The sequence below is a fragment of the Periplaneta americana genome, chromosome 9, assembly GCF_040183065.1.
Source record: "Periplaneta americana isolate PAMFEO1 chromosome 9, P.americana_PAMFEO1_priV1, whole genome shotgun sequence".
Classification (NCBI taxonomy): domain Eukaryota; kingdom Metazoa; phylum Arthropoda; class Insecta; order Blattodea; family Blattidae; genus Periplaneta; species Periplaneta americana.
The window spans coordinates 95,992,670-96,007,391 of record NC_091125.1 but is presented as its reverse complement, the minus strand read 5'-3'; the positions used below and the strand labels follow the sequence as shown (position 1 = coordinate 96,007,391).

The 14,722-nt window shown below is 35.7% G+C and overlaps 1 protein-coding gene across 6 annotated transcripts in view; it reads right to left on the bottom strand.

Moving 5' to 3' along the window:
- The window catches only part of LOC138706305 (atypical protein kinase C-like), a 789,643-nt gene that overhangs the window by 673,150 nt on the left and 101,771 nt on the right, over positions 1–14,722 (bottom strand). Inside the window, exon 2 of one of the 6 annotated variants that reach the window (XM_069835430.1) lies at positions 4,854–4,889. The exons of the other annotated variants lie outside the window; for them this stretch is intronic. Coding sequence (XP_069691531.1) covers positions 4,854–4,889 — 36 coding nt within the window. The remainder of the gene's footprint in view (positions 1–4,853; positions 4,890–14,722) is intronic. 6 annotated transcript variants of the gene reach the window in all.

Below are 14,722 nucleotides of genomic sequence, written 5' to 3'. Positions count from 1 at the left end.
AGACAAAATGAATAAAAGGCCAAATGCCTGTTTTTATAGGGTAAAGGTTGGTAATACTGTGATACGAGTAATATTGTGATAGTTCTTTTTGACAAGGTATTACAATTTTACTGAACGAGAAAAGCAACTTGTCCACGAACATTCCCTTAATACGTTGAAGCAAAAACTCGATCTTCCTCTCGCTCAGTAAAATTGTAAGAAATTTTCAAAAAGAACTATCACAATATTACTTATATCACAGTATTACCAACCTTTACACTATACGGATAAACTAAAACTAGTTAAATATCTTCACGTTTTATATAAAATATGAACGTTTGGAAGATATTTATAGTGTCTAAAATGCCTATTTTGTCCACTGCGAGCTATTTTAAGGTTTCAGAGCCTGAAAATCCATACTTATATTTTCTTAACAGCGAATAGGGATTATATAGAATGGACACTGAGCGACTTTTCCTGTTTTGTTTCTCTGTGCTCCGGTGTTTAAGTTCCGCTTTCAAGCGCTAGAGGTTAGTGTAATCGAGCACACGCTAAGATAATTGAATATAAGACTCGAGACACAGGATCCAAACATCGCCTACCTTATTGCATAATCCAGTAACGCTTTGCTTCAAATAAATTCAAGTTAACAGCTTCTCCTTATTTCTTAGTGATAAACTAGTTGTAATAATATTTTGTATGTTTTATATATAATAGGCCTAAATTATATTATAAAATAATATAATACATTATAAAATGATATATCAAATTTGTTTATTATTTGTATACAACGTATAGGCATATGGTTTTACTTCTCAGAGGAGTTTTGTTTTTCCATTTTAGTGCTATTAAGGGGATAGGCTGGTCAATTTTTGATGAATTTTCATGAAAAATACAATTATTTTTTATATTTTATCTGGATACCCTAATTCTTTCTGTAAATTTTGATGTAACACTCAATTGTGTGCAATGACTTTTTACCCGTCAAAATCAGCTGCTATATAAACGTCTGCACTGTGAACCATGTTGCCAAACGATTAGGTACTGGATTGAAGAAATTAGTCGGAGAAAGTAGTAAGATGGGTATAACACTTGGTGGGGTGACAAAAGGTAGTCTGAAATCCAAAACTATAGAAACCTTACAGCGTTACCATAGAAATAGTATAGTCCAAAATCTAGGCAATATGCAGGCTATATGCTACATTATGCCACTGCTCCTCTACAGATGATGAACCCCGGCATATAAAGTGTCCAACAGCTGAAGAAGGTTGGTGTTTTTACAATAGGGCGATTGCAAAGGGTGAGAACCCTGGAAAACATGGTGACTGTATACATACACCAATCAATAAAAATGTACTAAAAGCAGTTATTCCTCTCTATAGTAGACTAGCACATGAATCTCTTCTTGGAAGATGTGTGGAAGGAAAAACTCAAAATTCAAACAAGTCGATACACAACATAATTTGGTCAAAGTGTCCTAAGACTACATTTGTTCATAGACACCGAATTGAATTAGCTGTTCGAAAGGCAGTGGCAGAATATAATTCTGGATCATACTGTACGGTTGTACAACTACAGAAAGAAAGTGGCTTGTCACCAGGTAGAAACACCATAGATATAGCTAGGAGAAGAGACGAAAGAAGAACTAACCTGTACATGACTCGCACCACTGAAAAATATAAGAAGTATATACAGATTGTCAGATCAGCTAAACTGAGGGTTGAACAAAAGAAAATAGAAAAAGAAGGTACCACATACAGTGCTGGAGGATTTTAGAAGACCATAGGCCAACAGAAGATCGGTAAGTTTAAAAAAGAATCAGTTACTGTATAAAAAAACACTTGTAACTTTGACTTCAGTTTTCTCAATAATCATATTTTTCTATATTTATGAACTTCACTATTGAATAACTCTGAAACTATTAGAGATAAAGAGCTGAAATTTTTAGCATACGTTCATCATTAGGCCTATATTATCTGCATTTGGGGGGATGATGAATGTAATCTGAATAATATCAGGATGATAATTAATTATTTGTTTATAATTATGTAACATTTTTATTAGAATTCATTTAGACAGCATTTTGAAGTAGTAAAATAAAAATACCCACAAATGTAGATTATGATACCAGCTTCACTTTAAAAAAAAAGATTTATGAATTTATCTCGAATACTTCCAGAGTTATTAAAAAAATTAATATACCCTCATAATATTGATTTTTCTTTGTTTGCAACAATTATTAAATGTTAATAACAATTTATTAGTATATTGTGAGTATTGGGTGAATATGAAGTACATGCTGTGAAAGTTTCACAATTATAAATGTAAAATTGTGGAAATTACAAAATTGACCAGCCTATCCCCTTAAATAATTACATATTTTACAGTCGCGACGCTGTTATTCCCGGCGTGACTCCTCTTTGCTTACGTCTTAGGAAGTCAAGGCTCTATAAAATCTAGGTAGGTAGTATCGTTCTCCATTTTTGTTCTTTCGTTGCCGAGCTACCATACGAGGAATCTATTTGCCACACCGTTAAACATTATCATGTCGTAGCTCCTATGATAATAAATCAAACGCACTGTAATTCAGCAAATAATTGAGCGGCAAATAACGTCGTGTGCTTTCTGCGAACGCCAACGAAAGAGCCAAAATGGCGGGCGATTATATTAAGTATTTATCGAACTTTAAGAAATGAATAACGTCTTCATCCGCGAATCACAAGACGCACACGTTTAAATGTATCCGACCTGCAACGCGATTGGCTGCAGGAAATTAGAGCGACGGGACTATATTGTTGGTGGGTTTAACGTCTCAACTTTCATTATAAAGGAACTTTAGAGTCTAGACATTACGGATAATGACGGATTTATTATTTCATCGATCCAATTTTTTTAATAATGACTGTACTGAATTACATTTTATACTATCCACTCTCAAATTTCAATGTACGACAATATGGAATTTCATTTAATTAATCAAGATTTACACAATTAATTAGTTACATTTTGAATTAGTCACTCGGAAATTTGAATGAATTATACACTACCTGAATAACCTATGGAAAAATTTGAATTTTTCACACATTGAACTTCGATTCAGAAGTTCGGATGTCCATTATATTCAATTCGTTGCATTTTACCATTACGCGTAAATCTCTATGTCTTACACATCGAACTTTGATTCAGTCACAAAGAAGCTTGAAATTTTTAATTATCTGCTCAGAAATCTGAATATCCCACATATTGAACTTACAATTCAATTACAAGTTTTGACATCCGCTGTAATGAATTAATAACACTTTACTTACTCCAAAATTTTAATATCCTGCACAATTGATTTTGTCGCTAAGTCCTTTGAAATTTTACAATATTGGATTAGTTACATTTTAAATGACCTGCTCTGAAATTTAAATAACCTTTATAATGAACCGTGATTCACTCGAAAGTCTGTATGTCAGCTAAGCATTATTGCAAATTTGGACGCCCAAGACAATGAATTTTTATTCAGTCACTACGAAGTTTGAAAGTCCAACAATCTGGATTTCGATCTGTCACTACGAAATTTCAACGTCCAACACATAGGATTATGAATGGCCCTTATGAAGTTTAAACTTCCAAGCTATGGGATTTTTATTTGTCACTGCGAAGTTAAAATGTCCAACATAGTGCATTCTGACTTTATCACTGTGAAGTTTGAACGTTTAACACATGGGATTTTCATTTAATTAACACGAAGTTTGAATGTTCGTTATATTTAATTATACATTACAATAGAAATGCCGAAATTACAACTTCTCATTAGTTTCTGAATGACTCACTAAAAGAAAAGTGAACGTCTATTATATTATATTTACATTTTAAACTACGCCCTCGAAAATCCGAACGTTTAACATATGGACACTCATTGAGTAACTAATAAGTATAAATTACGCACACGAATACTGGGACATCCCACATACTGAATTTTTATTGACTACGTTTCAATGTGCTCTATATTGAATTAGTTATATTAAAACGTCCAACTTAATTATAGGATTGTGATTTAGACAGTGAGAACTTTTAACGTCCGGCCTAGTGGACTGTTTACATTTCAAAACACAACTTCAACATATGAGCATCTAATACAATGTATTTTCTTTCAACCATTTAGAAATTTGGATGTACATAATGGATTAAATAAATTTTACTTGCCCATTCGAATTTTGAATCTCCATTATAATGTTTGATTTTCCACTTAGAAGTCTCACTTTCAACACACAGGATTAATATAATCTACTCTTCTCTAATGATGTATAAAAGTCTGCACACATCTACTGCCTACTCGGAAATTTGAACGTCCGCTACATTAATTCGATTACACTTTGATTTGAATGAATGAAAATTTGAACATTAACAATAAATTACTATCAGATTCACCCATTCATAAGTCTGAACATCCGTCACAAAAGATTAATTACGTTTTGATTCATCCAATGACAAGTATGAACGTTCGCCACATTAATCGAGTTTTGATTAACCCAAAAGCTAAACGTCCACCATAAGAAACTTGATATGAAAACATAAAACATGTGAGATAAATGTTAACTGAGCATTTCTAGGCTCAATTAAAAAAAAAAAAAAAACATAAAACTTCATAATGAACACACATGCAACTAAGTAGTGAGAGTTCATAAAGTTACCTTTCCTTTTTATGCAGGAAAAACTACAATTTTGAACAGAAATACCGTGGGATCGAAGTCCTATTCCCTATTATCCGTTTCTTGTGAATCTCTAAGCTAGGCTATATATTAACGTTAATTTGTTGACTTCAGTTCGAAAAACATACAAATTCACACCCCAATATGTGGTGAAAACTCATGCATGATGCAACTCACCAGTTTTGTCCTGGGACGGAACAGGCGGACACTTACCTGTAACAAAATAAAAATGTCTTGAAATTCACTCGTAAAGACAATGACAGTTATACAATAAGGCTGCATCAAAATTATTTTCAAAAGAAAATTATGAATTTAAGTAATTCCAAGATGAGCAACTAGAGAAAAGAAACCCTTGCTCGAAAACGTCTAGTATTGGCGATATGAAGTCATGTAAGTAAGCACTCTCCAGTATAACATAAATAAGATGACATTATCGGTAAAACAGTTAATAATAAATAGTGCATTCATTCAATCAATACGATGATAAAATTTAATATCCGATCATACATTACAACACTTTTAAGAAGCGGTGTAGACTCGAGTTTTGCCACTGCTGGGTATGTAGCTTTATTTAACGACGCTTCCATTTGCAGAAGTTATTCACCGTCGAAATTGAACGTGGGCGAGAAATAACTGACGAATTTTGCCTGAAGCCTCTTCGGATCCAATTACGTGTGCTAAACATACAAGGGAACCAAGGCTTTTCTTTCCTCCCTGAGGTAACCTTGCTAAGCCACCGCTCCCAGCCAGATCTGAACCCACAAACCAAGGATCCAGCGGTCAGCACGGTAACATCAAGACCAACCAAGACTGCTGGTAAAGTATTGTCTATAAAAACGTATAATGTTAAAAAGTTGGATCTAATTCATCTTTAGTTACAAAAATGGCAGAAAATAGTTTCCTAATCGTTGTAACGACCTTATTGGGGTTTACAAATGACAATCCTGGAAGCCAAATGCTAACTTATGACGTGATTCCCACTACATGTTGCCTATTCGGGACGTCCACTAAATTCCTGGACTTCTTGTAAAACCATAGCTGCATTCACATCGTGTTCTACGGATTTTGGTCTACCGGAACATATTTCAACTGCCACGTAACCGGTTCTGTTCAAATATTCCAACAGGCTTCCGGAATGAAGACAGATTATAGGATTCACAACTCAAATCGTTTAGAACTGCAAGTCTTCTCAGAACGACGACAAATTCTCTATGACACTGAATAGGACTAAATCACGTCTACAAAGACAAAACCATTATTTATATTTTAAATGCATTGTCTTTCTTTCATTTATCATGTGTTACGAAACACTGGCGTGTACCGAACAATGAGATTCGTTTTGTAGGTGTGTTTAAATCAAATGACAATTATCAATGAAAATCAGACATTCACAATTAATATCAATAGGATTATAGATAATACATTTATAAGATTATACTTTACTGCTCTACTACTGCGAAAGAAGTCACTATCACCCAGCACTGAGACTGGTAGTTCTACTGTGCGTACCTCCGAATCTATTTGGCTTCTCGTTTTCAAAATTTATCCGCATATCATCAGCTAAGTACAAGATCTCATCAGAACAATTTACTCATTATACCTTACCACAAGACATCTTTATTTTCTTCATCTTATACAGTTTCAGTTGCTAGAAATTGGAACTCGCTACAGAGTGATGTAAGGGATTGTTGGACAATAACTTCATTTAGGTCAAAATTACATAAATTCTTACTTAAATTATTTGCTGATTAATATTTATTACATATTATAATGAAACTAACATCTATTCATTCCTATTATTATCATTAATTTCTCTAAATAGATTTACAAAACCTCTAATGGCAATTACATTAATATTCTCATTATAGAAATACATTTTAGATTTATATATTTTTTTCTCCCTGTAACATAGTTCTAGTAAGCTTATATTAAATTAATTTTCATCATTTTACTAGCTACCTCAAACCTCAAATTAATTATAATTGATTGAATTAAATTAGCTCATAAATTAAGTTACTACTTCACCTTATATGTTTATCTAAATTTAAATAAATATGTAGTCTACTAGTCGTTAACTTAACTGAAGAATATTGCTGGAGAATCTTTTAAGTGTAGTGTAAATATTCGTAATTTAAATACGTATTGTATTGATTAAGGCTGGTTGAGTGGAAGAGAAGGCCTTATGGCCTTAACTCTGCCAGCGAAAATAAAATCATGTAAAGAATTTCATTCATGTTTAAAATTCAACGTTCTCGACCCGGTGTGAACCAGGGAACTTCGGTTGCAACAGCTACCATGGTAACCCAGCTAGACCACAATTCTGTTAAGAACAGGACATGTGGTCAACCTGTATTTATAATATTTAAATGGTAGTATGGACGCTTCCAAAGAATGTCAGAAATGGCCAAAACAAAATAATGCCAATTTTTGTCGCGGAGAAGCATGATACTTCTGACGTCTCTAGTAAAGCACGTGGAACATATAGGACCAGAGCGCGACATTGCAAATAACAGCATTCCTCCTTCCCTCATCCCGATACCAAGCAGACAGCTGGATGGCGGGTGGGTACACGAGCAGGAGATAAGAGCGAAAGGAAAGTTAAGGAATATACCTATGTAACAACGCCGAGTCTACTTCCTGTGTGGCGTCAGAAAGACGAGTAACGTATCCAGTTCCCATTGGCTGAGGGATCCAGGGAGCGGATGGAAGGAGTTCAAAAATATACGTTACGGAGCTGAAAAATTAATATAAACAGAGGGCTGATGGAAGATGATAATTACAATAAACAAGAAAATAAACTGGAAATCCGCAACAAACTTAGGTTGACATGTCGGAACCCCCTTTTCATAATTCGTCATGAGTAGATACGGCAAAGAAAGCTTATGTACAAAAATTAATTGTCAATATAAATAAAACAGCATTCGCAAAACGATAAATGAGTATACTTGTTACGAATATCATACATATAACGTATGAGAAAGTATGTCATTTTCATGGCACTTAAAAAAAAGCGGAGTCGCAGGTTTTGTGGATTGATCCCGCATCCCTGGTATTAAGTTCAAGTTTCATTCACTAACGGTCATATAATGAAATCATTATAAGCCAATTCGTTCGCCGTTTATTTCATGTAGCCACTAGCCACCATTTCTTTTGTCGCTAATGAACAATGAAGGTGGAAGCGAAACAAATACATCGTTTAAAAGTTTTTCTTATCATTTTTAAACTTTCAGTTGGAGCTAACAAGGCTCTATTCGAGGCAAGGCCATTAATGGATTCTTGCCGCATTCGTGAATAGACAGGTTGGCAAACGACAGCAATCCAAAGTTTTCCAGGACTGCTGCCATAAATAAAACGAAATGCAGAGACTTGTACGAAAAACTTGATTAATGCATACGGCACGGCCACGCCAGGCTGAGAGATCGCTATCAGTGGGGCGCGACCCACGTGCCATGGTCCAGCCCACGAACGCTTTCGATTTCTCATTGTACCATGTATAGAGAGAAAGTATTGAGATGTTGCAAAAATTGATTCCAGTATTTTCACTGAAATACACGTTTGCGGCTATCACTTTATTCTGCACTGATGCATATGAAATATAATTACTTAATAAAGCTTTTTTTCTAATGGCAGGTATTTGACTGCATCTTTCACCCAACCGTCCCAATCTGTAATCCTCACTTACAAGAAGACTCCGCATGTGAACCCAATCTATTCTGCAGGACAAAGAATCTCTTTATGGAGAGCGTCTAGAACGCGACGTTAATTAGTTTCTCAGTCTGAAAACACAACTTATTGTATATTTTGGAAGACTTATTAGGAAACATGCAGTTTCTCGCCTACCAAATTTCGAAGGTGTAAACGTCTATTCTAAACAGATCACATCGAAGTTAGTATTTTTTCTCACTTTTCAAAAAAGATTTTCATTTCGAATTTCTTCTATGCTTTCCTTAGACACTGAGCTATCAATTAAAAATTACAACGCGATTGGTTGACTATCATAGGAGTTACGACATGATAAATCTTTAACGGAGCTCGAAATATCGAATAATAGAACCTTACGTTAAAGGAATATGTTCACCGATCTCTTATCATTCTTTCCGAAGTTTTACGAACGTGAACATACGTAATCAAATACGTCATTACTGACGTCAACATAGCATTAGCTGTACAGCGAGCGACGAGGGTGCGAAAACTCTCTAATGGCTGAGCCAGTTACCGGTTATTGAGAGCTCAAACTTAATACAGTCAAACTCTTTACAAGCCATTGTTGAAAACAAAGGAACAAGAAAATCCCCCTAAAATTCAGAGAAACTCCCTAATTTATACTTGGAAAAACGCAACATAAAAATTAGCAAATGTAATTATGCATACACAATTAAATAGAAGAAATATTTACACATCATGCAAACTGACATGCAATAGAATAAAACACTCTTTGGATTTCTCACAATTCGTCCTCGCAGTACGATCTGGTTGGCTCCTGATGCATCGGGACAACATTGTGTTGCATTTGCAAGTATTGCCACAGTACACTGAAAGTCCATAACACTTGCATCTTGCTGAGTGCCGACTTTTATTCGGGCAACCAGACAATTTGTGTCAAACTAGAAATGTTATTCATAGCTCACGTGACTGGCATTTGTTGCGAAATCTAATTAAGAAAACATATAGGCATATGTAGAATATAAAATAAATTAAAATTAGTTGTATGTAATCAGTATCAAAAGCATAAATTTAGATTGGGTAAATTGTTCAGACACTATTGTTGTGTTAAGCAACACAAAGAGAATACGTGTGCAACGCGACAACGGGTGAGAGAGAGCGTCGTAATAATATAATACGAGCAATAAAGACAGCAAGTAAGAAAACATGTTTGCAAGCTGCGCGGCCGAAGAAAAAATTCATGACCATGATATTCATTGTTCAATTACACAACACAATAGTTTCACGTGATTTACTTTAAAAATAAATCCTAATGACGTAGTTTAAAAAAACACCCCAAAAAAAACCTCTAAAATTTATATTTCCCTTGAAAATCCCCCTAACAATTTTATCTCCCCAAAACTCCCCCTGGAAAAGTGTTTCCCCCAAATTTGGGGGGGGGGGGGAACTCCCAAGTTGGTAACACTTTAGAAGCAATCCCTTACCTTGTGAACGCTTCATAATGTAAATACATTCTTGCAAAAATGAGGTTGTTAGTTTAAAACAGTTAATTGTTATATCATTGGAATGAAAATTAGACACAGTTTTCATCACTGCTACGTGTAAGTTTATGTCCAAGAATAATGTATAACATGGCACAGATGAGTGGAGATACAGGCCTAGAACTACGGCAGTGAAGTGCTTATGTCAAAAACCAATTCACTTATTCCAGTGCAGTTTTGTATCCGAAGGTGCGAGAAATTTTTGAAAGCGGAGGGTAGTCACTTTGAGCAATATATTTAAATTTGATAAGTAGTTCGACACGTTTATTGTTTCTTCGTTTTGCAAATTCCTTTATTGTTAATTTATTTATTATCCGAAATCCATTAATTTATTAGTAACAGTAAGTCAAAAGGATGATAGCAATGACAAAGAACGTTTTTAATAGAAAAATGAGCATCTTCTGCGGACCTTTGGAAAAAGTACTAAGGGAGAGACTAGTGAAGTGCTTTGTGCAGAGTGTGGCATTGTAAGGGGCAGAAACATGAACACTACGATGAAGTGAAGGGAAATGACTAGAAGCATTTGAAATGTCAATATGCAGAAGAATGGAGCGTGTGAAATGGAAAGACCGAATAAGAAATGAAGTTGTGCTAGCAGGAGTGGCTGAAGAAAGAATAATGGTGAAACTGATCAGGAAGAGAAAAAGAAATTGGCTGTGTCACTGGCTGAGAAGAAAATGCCTACTGAAGGATGCACCGGAAAGAATGGTGAACGGGAGAAAATTTCAGGGCAGAAGAAAATTTCAGATTATAGACAATATTAAGATTTATGGATCGTATGCGGACACTAAGAGGAAAACAGAAAATAGAGAAGATCGGAGATTGCTGAATTCGTAGTGGAAGACCTGCCCTTGGGCAGAAAACTATGAATGAATTATTAATTTAGTAGGATATTCATATTACATAGGATGGCCAGTGATAAAACCTGACGGCTGACGCGAAACTCCACTCTTCAATTGGCTCTCCCTGTAGTAATTTATTTAATGACGCTTTCAACAGTAGAAGTTCTTCAGCTCCGAAATTCAACGCTACCGAGTATTGGCAGACTAATTTTGCCATGTGTCCTTTATAAGGAAAAGGATCTTTTAGACCTACTTGTAAATTTACGACAACTTTACTCTCCTCCCAGAGAAAGCCATGCTAAAAATGTATGTGCTCTTTAAAATACAAGGTGACTGGGCTAAAATTATATAGATATAAATAACAGTTCTATACAATAAATAAAATAGTTGCTAATAAGCAGTCTATAATATTATCTACTTATTAATCGACTGAATAGCCATTATATTTTGTTAATCATACTCAGAAAAACGTTTTCAACTACCTGATAGTCATCATCAGATCTACGAAGAATACATAGTTACATGATGAACAGAAAAACTGTAACATGTGTTGACATATTTGCTAGCTTACAGCTTTTGTAGTAAAGTTAAAAATTATTATTTAAGTTGAAATTAAACATCTGTATCAAAGTTTTCATCGTTAAAACAATATAAGATAATATTTACAGTTAATACGATGGTATATTACATTGCGTACTTTGTATTGCAATACAATTGAATTTACATTATTTTAAAGTTGCAGTGATATAGCTAGCTCGTTCGATCCATGTTCATGAGCATCTGAAAGTTAATATCGCAAATGAATTTAAAATTTAAATTTGAAAGTTTTTGATGTTATACAAGTTGCTCTGTATGCACTTATTGACGATTTAAGGCCTGCTCCCACTTAGCGGAATCGAACCCAATCGAGAAGTCTGCTGCCGCTCACATCTAACGGAATCGAACACAACAGTACCTTTGTGTTTTGTCATACAAAAGAGGATAATTCTACACAAGATTTATTAATTTTTCTTTGTTCATATTAAATTGTGATTTTTCTATACGTACTAATTATTTCAGCAAGATGGACAAGAGCCAGAAATTGCAGAACAAGAGGCAGATCTTCAGCAACCGTATTCCACCTGTACTTCTGTATGGGGCGCAATCCTGGTCACTCACCAAGAAATAGGCATTAAAATTAGGAAGATGCCAAAGAAGAATGGAATAAGCCTGAAGGACAGAGTCAGAAACGAAGAACTACAACGACGAAGCGGCATAGAGGACGTGGTCACACTAGCTAATAGGATGAAATTGCGCTGGGGAGGACACGTGGTACGAATGCAACCTACCAGATGGGCACACACGGCGACACTGTGGGATCCAAGAATTGGCTGGAGAAACCGTAGACGACCGAAAACCAGATGTGGGGACGAGTTCAAGTTGCAGTTAGGAAGACTGTGGACCAGAATAGAACGACAAAGAACATGGTGGAGGGACGCAGCAACAACCAGTGCTAGTGAAATAGTGAACAAAAAAAAAACTGGGAATGTAAATAGACCATCAAGTCGGTTCTTCTGATTGTCAACACTCGAGCCACCACAGCCCAAGCAGGAGGCCTTGCCCCACTGGGGATCTACGGCTTTTATAATTATAATTATTATTATTATTATATTTCAGCAATAACTTTCAATAGTAAATAAATTAAGCCGCCAAGAATATATGTGGTTCATTTGTTTTTTCACGAAGGCTTCACGAGAACTTCGATCGTACCCGAAACAAGAAATTCTCTTCCGGCAGTGGAATAAATATTCTAGCTCCTGAATTCTGTTCTGTTCGATTCGATTCGACACAACGCGCCGCGCCGCTTTCTGCTATGTCCATTTAAATACATTATGAAGAGAATTTCCATTCGATTCGATTCCAAGTTGTGTGCTGTTGCCCATGTACTGGTGTGGTTGAGTTTTACTCGTACATTTAGATAGTTATGGGAGTGAACTGATCACTTGACTGGCGGAATCACTCGCTAAGTTGTGTTCATAGTTAATCGATAAAGGGGATTGTGTGGGTTCAAAATCTGTTCATTAAGTAATTGTACATTTCTATTATGATAGCCTATTTGGCAATGTAATATTCTTCAGCTGTATTGATTATTTTATAGCCATTCATTATTTTTAGAACTTGTAGTGCACTGTTAATAATACGAGTAGTTCATGTGCGGTTTCTATTAAGTGGAAGGCAAATTTAGATTTAATGCAGTTGTTTCGAATATCAACTATGTGTTCTTTGTATTTGGTATTGAATTTTTTTTTTCTCTGTCCGTTATATTTTTTGTTACAATTTTTGCAACTGAGTGTGTATATTCCGCTTTTCAAGTGGCCGTTTCTCTCTCTCAGTCTGTTAGGAATAATGTTATTTAGTGTGTTATACAGTGTGTCCCTTTCAAATCTCCTACATTTTAATTAATCATTGCTAACAAAATATGCGGAATTATGAAATGAGACTGATATTAAAAGAAAAGAAACTCAAAGAATTGTCATTGTCACACACTATTACACTTCTACATGTGCACCATTGGTAGCAGGAACAATATCAAGTCTGTATTCGATTTCGTTCCACGTTCTGTCCAACATGTCCATTGATACTGTTGCAATTGTGTCACGGATACGGGCTTGTAAATCTTGAAGATCTTGTACTGGAGTTGCAAACACACGTTCTTTCACATAGCCCCAGAGGAAGAAATCCAGTGGAGTGATGTCTGGTGAACGTGGTGGCCACCAATCCAGCGATCTGGGAAGGTTTCTGTGAGGGAATTCCGAACATCTAGACTCCAGTGTGGGGGGCCTCCTCCGTCTTGTTGAAAGATTACTTGAGGTTGCAGAGCACCTACCTGGTGCTATAAGAACTGTTCCAACATGTCTTGGTATACAGGGCCAGTTACTGACTCCTTATGGGAGAAAAAAGGACCGTTAATCCTGTTCATCAGGGCGCACCAAACGTTTACTTTTGGGCTATCCCGGGCATGTTCACGGTAGACGTCTGGATTTTGTGTACCCCAGATCCTTACACTGTGCCGATTAGCAGATCCTGATTCACGAAACGTTGCCTCGTCTGAAAACAAGATGTTTCCAAGAAATTGAGGGTCTCTGTCAATACATCCAGCATTTCAGTAGCAAATATCTGCCGTCGTGGCTTGTCATCTGGTTTTAAATGTTGAATAATTTGCACTTGTAGGGATAAAACGAAGCACTCGATGCACAGTTGATCTCTGCACATTGAACTGCCGGGATGTATGGCGAATTGATTTTTGAGGACTTCTCTGAAATCCTGCTCTAATTTCTTCAATCTTCTCTTCTGAGACACATTGAGAGGATCTCCGGATTGTTTGTTCAAACTTCCAGTCGTCAGAAACTTCTCACACCATGCCTTAATGGTTTTCCCATCATGTGCATTTCCTCCATATTCTCTCCGGTAATTTCTTTGCACTGTAATTACTGATTTCGTCTCTGCATACCAGAAAACAGTTCGTGCACGTTGCTGCGGAGACGCCATTTTGTTTCATGCCATTATTGCCCAACATGTGAGAGATAAATTACTTCAAACAAATGAAATAACTTTTTTTTTTTACTTTATCTTTCTTTTAATACCAATCTCATTTCATAATTCTGCATACTTTATCAGCAATGATTAATTAAAATGCGGGAGGTTTGAAAGGGACACGGTGTATATTACATTAATATCTTCTTTTAAAAAACTGCTTGAAGTATTCGTTACTTTTCCGAAGTAGGTCATAAAAATCCAGGGTATGATCCATAGGCCTATATCTAAATGTCGTCTATCATCTGATATATTCTTTTGACCTGAACTCTTCTCCCGTTCATTATTCCTTCCAGTGTATTCTTTAGTAGGCAGTTTCTTCTCAGCCAGTGGCCCAACCAATTACTTTTCCTCTTCCTAATCAGTTTCAGCATCATTCTTTCTTCACCCACTCTTTTCAACACAGCTTCATTTCTTATTCTGTCTA